The sequence below is a fragment of the Idiotropiscis lumnitzeri genome, chromosome 7 (genome assembly GCF_059441095.1).
Source record: "Idiotropiscis lumnitzeri isolate Australia: NSW breed Sydney's pygmy pipehorse chromosome 7, RoL_Ilum_1.0, whole genome shotgun sequence".
Taxonomy (NCBI): Eukaryota; Metazoa; Chordata; class Actinopteri; order Syngnathiformes; family Syngnathidae; genus Idiotropiscis; species Idiotropiscis lumnitzeri.
This window is the reverse complement of record NC_142397.1, coordinates 5,767,548-5,775,502: the sequence shown is the minus strand read 5'-3', so window position 1 is coordinate 5,775,502 and position 7,955 is coordinate 5,767,548. Positions and strand designations below refer to the sequence as shown.

General features: G+C 41.7%; 2 protein-coding genes across 3 annotated transcripts in view; both read right to left on the bottom strand.

Annotated features, from left to right (window-relative positions):
• p2ry12 (purinergic receptor P2Y12) overlaps window positions 1–2,678 on the bottom strand; it is a 44,908-nt gene extending 42,230 nt beyond the window's left edge. The window contains exon 1 of the mRNA XM_088300013.1: window positions 2,523–2,678. The gene's annotated coding sequence lies outside the window, so the exon portion shown is untranslated. The remainder of the gene's footprint in view (window positions 1–2,522) is intronic.
• A 1,949-nt stretch (window positions 2,679–4,627) lies between these two features.
• LOC148333220 (succinate receptor 1-like) lies at window positions 4,628–7,147 on the bottom strand. Of its 2 annotated transcripts, none has more exons than XM_088301074.1 (2): window positions 6,958–7,147; window positions 4,628–6,120 (listed from the first exon to the last, which is right to left on the bottom strand). In XM_088301074.1, the coding sequence occupies exon 2, from the start codon at window positions 5,680–5,682 to the stop codon at window positions 5,170–5,172; it is 513 nt and encodes a 170-aa protein (XP_088157200.1). In that variant the 5' UTR covers window positions 5,683–6,120; window positions 6,958–7,147; the 3' UTR covers window positions 4,628–5,169. Both variants share the same exon structure in this region, with proteins under 2 accessions (XP_088157200.1, XP_088157201.1).
• Between the last annotated feature and the right edge of the window lie 808 nt (window positions 7,148–7,955).

Here is a 7,955-nt window from a genome sequence, read left to right as displayed (position 1 = left end):
TCGGTGCAAAGTTCTTGGCCTTTTATTCAATAAATCAGTGCTATTTTTTACAGGAACAGAATACTCCCTTTGTTCTGTAGCCTGTAGAAATATATATATAAATTACACAACTGTTCAAGAGTTTCGGGGGTCACTCTGAAACGTGAAATGTAATTTTTTTTTTAAAGAAACATTTTTTTCGTTTTGTATCTGATCAATTTTACGCTATTGTTTGAGGGGAGAAGAGAGTCGACTTTTCTTTAAGACTAAGGACATTTCCAAGTAAACATTTGAACGGTGGTGTATAAAGTGCTTTAATGTGTATTATTTCAATTTTATTCAGCTCTTTGTGAATCCGAACAGATAATCCACTTTTAATCATTGGCTTTGCCCATGCATCATTTTCCTGCCCTACTGCATCGCTTTCTAAAATTTCTATACACTGAAATAATGATTTAACAATGGCAGCAACTCCGCCGTCATTTTTGCAACCGTTTGCGCCACGCAAAGAAAAAAATGTTGACTTTATATTTTTTTTGCAAACGTGGTAGTTCTGGGCAACATGTCACATGACACAAGCAATAAATGGTCAAGAAAAATTTGTTTGTGAAAAAAAAAAAAAATTCCATTCGGCTTCTGAAGAGTCTGACTTGTGAAGATATTTGTTTTTCTGATTTTGGGTGAGTATTTCTAAATGGATCTTTCAGTTGTTGTTTGAGCTATGTCAGCAATTCAGGACTGGTTTAAGTTTCATTTGCATTTCATTTGCATTATTTGTTGCAATTCAATTTTCTGTTCAATGTTCATTTTACGAAAGGTAAAACAGGCATTTGATTAGCAGTTCCTCAGGACTTTAATCTAGTGCATGTTGCGTAATATCTTGTTAGTTGTTCAATAAAATTGTCAAGCTCAATGACAAAAAAACGTTCGTTGGGTAATTCCAATGTTCACTTGTATTTTTAAAACAGAAGCTCATCAATAATTTAATCTCGACTGTACCTTCATTGCACCAAGGTTTCTTTGTGTCCTTTCAAAAATGTATTGCCCAGGCTTGTTAAAAACACTTTCTCCTTTTGATATGATAGTTCTTAAGATCCAACATATTCTTGGCAATCACTGCTCTCTGCTCCGAAAACAACGTGTGGGAACTGGGTGTCCTTGAGTGAATTATTTCTTTGGATGTTTAAGATTTCACCGTGTGTTCACTCGATCTCGAAGCATACAATTATTTGCAAATTGTGGCCCAATGTGCCAATTAATACACCTTAACTTGTTCTGAAAGTGCGGATAAACCATTTAGCGTGAAGGATATAAATAAGTAAACCCTCTTTGTGTAAATGTTAAGTGGGCTGTTTATGTGCTCCACTAATCTTGTTTATTGTTCCGTATTGTAAGCAGGTGTGCTTACATGTGCTGTGAGTGCTATTCAAGCCCCCTTTGGAGATCCGCTCCCGAATTCCTTTACCACTACATAGGGATAATAACAGTAACGTGGAATGTATTATAAGCAATGACTCCTGGGGTGGGGAGAAAAAAATATATAGTGCTGTTTAAATGGATCATAAATCCATAATGCGTGGCATGTGCTCAACACATTTCTGTTTGCCAGTAGGATTGGGAGTATACACACCTAATAAATGACAAACCTTGATATTCGCTTTCGGCTTTGGCAGACGTTTGCCGGTATGATGGTCTCCATGTGTTAAACAAGTCAAGATGGATACTGCTTTTATTTTTGGAATCTCAGACAGACCAGTAAGTAAGGAGAAGCATACGCTTGACTTAAGGCAAATTTACTCAAAGGGAAAATAATGATTGGCAGTTTAGTAGCCTTGTTTGCCATTACAGTAAGTGTTCAAAGCATGTTTAGTGACATCTGACTTGCTTTACTGCATCTGCTGTCAATCATTGAATCTAGTCCGTGATCGTCTTTCCTGCGCAGGGATCACCCGTCTGTTTGGAAGCGAAGCGCCTTCGCGGACCACTCACTTGAGACACACTAAAATGTCCTTTAATTCTGTTGATGATGATTATCGTCAACATGACGACACTGATAATGTTAATGATTCGTCGCAATTAATAATTGAGTAGGAGGAGTAGGAGTAGGAAGCGGCGGAACATTATCAATATGCATAGCTTTGTTTCTATAAATCTTTGCGGATGTGCACATTTTCAAATGGTCACTTCGACAATGTTTCTAGGGAATCGCTATGTCGTGTCACTGGTGCGCTACCTGATACACACTTGCACCATGTTGGTGATTACTGATTTGGAAGGAGCACTTATTTTCGTTGCTGTTAATAAAAAATAAACGACGAGAAAAATAATTGCGCTCAGTGCGTCATATGGCTTAGCATTAACGGCTTCTGTCATGTCACGTGGCTTCAGTACGCATGAGCACAATATGTATGGACCAGTGGCGGGCAGTGCATTTCACACGCTTTCAGTGAAGACCTACTTAGTCAGACTTGAATAAATACTTCTCATAATACCATAATTTATGACCCCACGGCAGGACAAATAATATATAGAAACACACTTACACAGTACTGCTTGAGTGATGGACGACCTAGTTTCTCTTGAAAGGTCTGTATTGAAAATGGCCTCGCAAGTGTATCTTCAAATAAATCCACAGTTTCCACTCCGTCGGCCATTGTGGTTTAAAAACAACTTTTATATTTTCGAAAGGTCGCAGTTACGACTTCCGGGTGTGTTGATTCCGTCTAGCGCTGCCCCCTTACGCGAGTGAGTATCCAATCACGGAACGCGTATATCACCAAGGCAAGCGAGAAGTATGGGATGATATTTGCGCCACAAGAAACTGAATCTGAATATTATCGATTCGAATGTGAATCGTTTAACTTGAATATTTTAATTGATAATATAGCTAATTGAATATATATTTATGTATATATATATATATATATATATGTACACAGACACACACACACACAAGTTAACGTTAGTAAATATAATTTAGCATTTTCGAAAGACACACGCCAGACCTCCATTAAATGATCACTTTTTTATTCTTCAAAACGGCTACAACTCCCGCCGTCATCAGCACAATGGATCTCTCCTCTCCCTGCCGTCCAGTGAGTCACGTGACGCACCCCAAAAAAGTTGGAAACACAACTCACCAAAACACAAACGTCAACACAAGAACAGATAACAGATAACCCAATTTGTTACCATAATCTTTATCTAAACTGTATTTTCCAGATATTTGTGCATTACAACGCAACTTACCTGCAACATTTTCTAATTTTGACGACAACAAACCGCATACTCGAGACACTTCCGCTCATCGAGGTACCCGCAAGCGTTGAGGTCGCCGCAAGCCGTGCATGCCCTTCTCGTAGTAACTGAAGGCCTGGGTCGAATAGTGCGTGCGTCTGGTATTGTGAAATCTGCCTGGCAACACAAGCTAGCCGAATTATGATTGGATAAAAACTCACCTAAAAAAATACAACACTAGGATTTAATATGACATCAATGTGAAGAATACGATCATTTTTTTTCTTGATTCTGTTAGCCAGCAGAGAAGGCCTTGACCGCCTTGACCACCACTGGCATGTACAGGTCATGTGTGTGTTTTCAAGTAGTGTTATACTGAGTTAGGGCTAGCTCGACTTTGGACGTCATTTACAAAAACAGGGAACACATTAAAGTTGGCCTTGAAAGGCTGAGGCCACTGATATTAACATAAATGAAAGATAACAGTGTAACAGGGAAAGATACTTGTTGTTTTTAGGATTGGTATGTTATTGTGAGCTGCGTCAGATGGGAAAGTCTTTTCCTCCATGTGATGCAAAATGTGTCAACCAATGAACCCAAAAGTACAATAAAAAAAAATTGCTTTCGAATATTTTCCTCGAGCAATGTTGTTCTGTCATCAACAAGTAGACATACTTGACTTTTTTCACAAACTCCTTCAGAGCTTTTCGTGTTCTTTTGGAACTCCTTCGACCTTCTGTTTTTGATTTTAGTCTATTTTCTTCCCACCATAGCCATGACCTCAGATTTTCTCCCAACAACTGCCTCGCATTAGTGCCGGTCACACTTGGCCTTTCTCTTCCTTTCGTATCTGCCATCAGAGCAGCTTTTCTAACTGACCTTCACGCTCTTTCAATGCCTTCTTGTTGATTCATATTTTTGGTGTACTTGAGTTTTGACATCTGCTTCTGTCATGTATTGTGTTCAAGATGCAGTATGCATGAAACTGAAAGTGTCTTTCAATCAGATTTTTGATTCATCACTCTTTGACTTTGCAAAGGCTCAGGGTGACGTCAGCAGTGGTCTTCAAGGCCTTCTCTGCTGGCCTAACAAAATCAAGAAATCATGGTCATATTATATCCGAGTGTTGTATTTGAGTTTTGAGATTTTTTATCCAATCAGAATTCAGCTGGCTCGTGTTGCCAGGCAGGTTTCACATTACGAGTAGCACACACTATTCGTCCGAGGCCTTCAGATACAATCGTGCGGGCATCTGTTCTATCAAAGTCAATGAGCTTTCAGAATTGATACACAGTTGCGATAGCCAATCAGATCACGAGTTGGTTACAGTGAGCCTTCTTGCTGGCCTTATGCCGGAGGTCATAATGTCATTTTTTTTTTCCCATTTAGAATATATTTTCCCCCAAGAAAGTAAAAATAATGTTTTATTAAAACCGAGAATTGTAAATGTCTGAGCATTAATGACAGTCATAATGAAGATAACCAGTGAAAAAAACAAAACAAAACAAAAAAAAAAAACAGCTCAACACAACTTTAGTGCGTAGTGGCAGAGGAGTCCTATAGCATCGAACGTGTGACTTTATACTTCACATAAAATATCACAAATATATTTTTATCTACTTACGTTCATCTCTTAACATTCCTTTTTGAGGCGTTGAAAGAAAAGCTGCAGACTCAGGCAGAATTAAGCTGGCATGAGAAACTCTGAGGTCTTGTGAGATGACGTCATGCATTTTGCCATTTGTGCGGAACGTTTTAGAAAAATTAACAAAAAGTAACAACCAAATAATGAACCTTAGTTGCTGCGGTGACACCTTCCGAGATGTGCTCAGGTCTTAACTTGTCTAATGTTACACGGTGGGGCAGTTTAAACTGCTGTGCCGCTGCTGTACCCAAAAAAGCGGAGAGTAAAGAAACAAATCTTATTAAATGTATATTCGCTGTATGCAGTTTTCACACACGTGCTCTGGTCGGCGTTGTCTTTCGGGCCAGCTTCCGAACTTTTACAACTAGGAACTTTCGGAACTTGTCCCCCATGAGGAAGTAGAAGACCGGGTTGATGACGCTGTGCAAGAAGGCCAGCGGTCTGGTCAAGATGTAGAGTCCCTCTATGTACATCCTCGTACACAAGCGCACTTCCGCCCAGGCCTGCCGGGATGCGATCCTGACATTTCTCATCACATGATACGGAGTGTACAGAACCAGAAACATGACCGATGCCAAAATCACAACTCGGAGCGCGTGCTTGTACTGTGCCGTCCTGCGATGAAAAGCCGATTCCTGCGTCTGCAGTAGCTGTGCAATCCGTTTGGAGAAGCCGCAGAGTCCGAGCAGAGGTAAAAGATAGCCGGTTACGGTGAGCCCCATGCTGTAGCCCAAAGCGCTGACATCCCCCTGAAGGCTGGCAAAGTCATTGCAGCGACTCCAGTTTCCACTCCGAAGATCCTGGAGCATCAGCGCTACCATGGGGATCACTTGCACGTTGACGGCAAACCAGCTCAACGCGCTCACGACCAGCGCCGCCGGCGGCCTCAGCAGGAAGTGGTTGCGCGCCGGGTGTCAGATGAGCAAAAAGCGATCCATGCTCAACCAGACCATAAACAGAATGGATGAGTAGAGGTTGACATGCAGGACGTAGCGGTTGATGACGCAAGCGTAGTAGCTGGTCTCTTTCTGCTGGTTGGCGTAGAGGTAGGAGAGGCGTGGCAGCGTGCAGAGGAAGATGAGGTCCGAGATTGCCAGGTTGAAGAGGTAAACGTTGCAGCTCTGCCACTTGGGCAGACAAAACAGGTAGCCGAGTACAACCACAAGATTCCCAGGGAAACCGATGCAGAACTCCAGTCCGTAAGATGGCGACAGGTAGAACCTCTCCAGCACATCATCAATCTCTGTGCAATTCAACACCTGGGAAGACATGACGAGATAAAGCTGTGGTCAAAATCTCGCGAGAATCACGAGCCTCACAAAATGTACGCGTTTGTGCAACAGCGCATAAATACGTAGTCACGCTTCACGAGAAGGCATGCTCAATTTGGTTTGTATTCATGGCTTAGAAGTGTTTTTCATGCAAATATTTGGTGTAATTACTACTTTATTACTGTGTTGTGATCGACTACCACGCATTCCTACATATACTAATGTACGTTATGTCCAGAAGTCTCCGCTGTCATTTATTTTTATTTGTTTACTATCTATTATCCATTCTATATATATTTACCAATTAATTAACTTACTGATCTAGTGTTAGCCACCGCCTAATTTACCCGGCAACAGCTGAATACGAGTCATACAGGCGCTTTTTTTTTTTCATTTGAAGCATCGGTTACGTGGCTGTTGTATGATAAGAATTCATAAACCAAAGACACCCTGTCATGTGTTGATATCAATTATCAGAAGCTAACGCTGATTAATGCATCCAACAACACTGCAGCTCTGCGAAAGGTTTAGATTTGACATGACTGTAGTTCGGCTGCTCGGATGCAAATGTTGGATGTCGTGTCCACATATTTGGTCTGAAATTAGCCGTTTAATACATACACTAGACATCTAAATCAAAATGTCCTTTTTTAGCATAATTTCACACTTAATGAGTGGGCAGGGTCTCCAGCGACTCAAGTTGTTTTTATACAAGACATGAAAAAGACAGCTTTTCAAAACCTGCCAAACATACCGAAACAAACCTGCCTGTTTTTTAACACAAACGATTTCCGGCACTTGAAATGTCGTTTCGAGTGGACTCACCATTCTGCAGTCTGGAGTTCATGAACGGCCAAATAGCTTGTGCCCAAAGAAGTGTGGCGCACAGTGCAGCCTACTAACCGCAAAGTGGAAACGGTAAACACAAAGTGCTGCAGGTACCGCTGACTTTTATACGGCTCTGTTGGGGGGAAAAAAACCCAAAAAAGCTTCCACAACACTGATCCCACCACGATGAAGGCACACAGGAACTGTGTCATATTTTCCGAGCACCAAACACAACCGCGTGTTTGGTGTAGACACAGAGAATAATAGCAAGGTGTTGACTTTAATTTGAAAGGGGCCGGTGTCAAGTGCTTTTCACGCCAATTGCACAACTCGTGAGGTTGATTCCGACATGCGGTCCGCTGCATATTTTGGCAACAATGCCGACAATGTTGTTCTGCCTTGAGAGAGCACATGATTCACTGCTGAGAGACATGTGAGAGTAAACCACGGTCAAAGTTTTTTTCACCTTTTTTCTTTATAAAAAGAGCAAAGAGAGGGATTATAATATAGGTATAACACAACTTGCACGTCCTTAGGAGACCCAGCCTGCGTGGGTTACGATTACCATGAGCTCAAGAAGTGATCTTGCTGCATTCCTGCACTTTAGTGGTGGTGGATGACTTCCAGTTGAAGGCCACCAGTGGGGTTCACGGCGTAAATCCATTTTATCTAGCTACAGATAACAGAGAACAAATATTTGCGGAATAGCTAAGAGGTTCTCACAACGTCACTGCTCTCTTGTAGAGCAAAGCGCGAACAGCCGAGGTTTCTGTGCTTCATGTTGAAATGTCACAATTGGTTGGCCCGCCATGCCTATTCTTTGCTCGTGCTTTTGTTTTTCAATACATATTGACAAGTCGCAGAATTGATGCGGGGCCGTCATGCGGCGAAGATTTACGACAGAGGCGGGGGGTAGTCGGCAACGGGGTGCGGCCGTCACACGCTAAAAATTAATTGTCGACAGGGTGGGAGCTGCCATGATGGTCAGGTCCGGC

What these genes read in the sequence shown, in the direction of transcription:
- LOC148333220 (XM_088301074.1), bottom strand. Translation starts at nt 5,682, where the DNA reads ATGGTAGCGCTGATGCTCCAGGATCTTCGGAGTGGAAACTGGAGTCGC.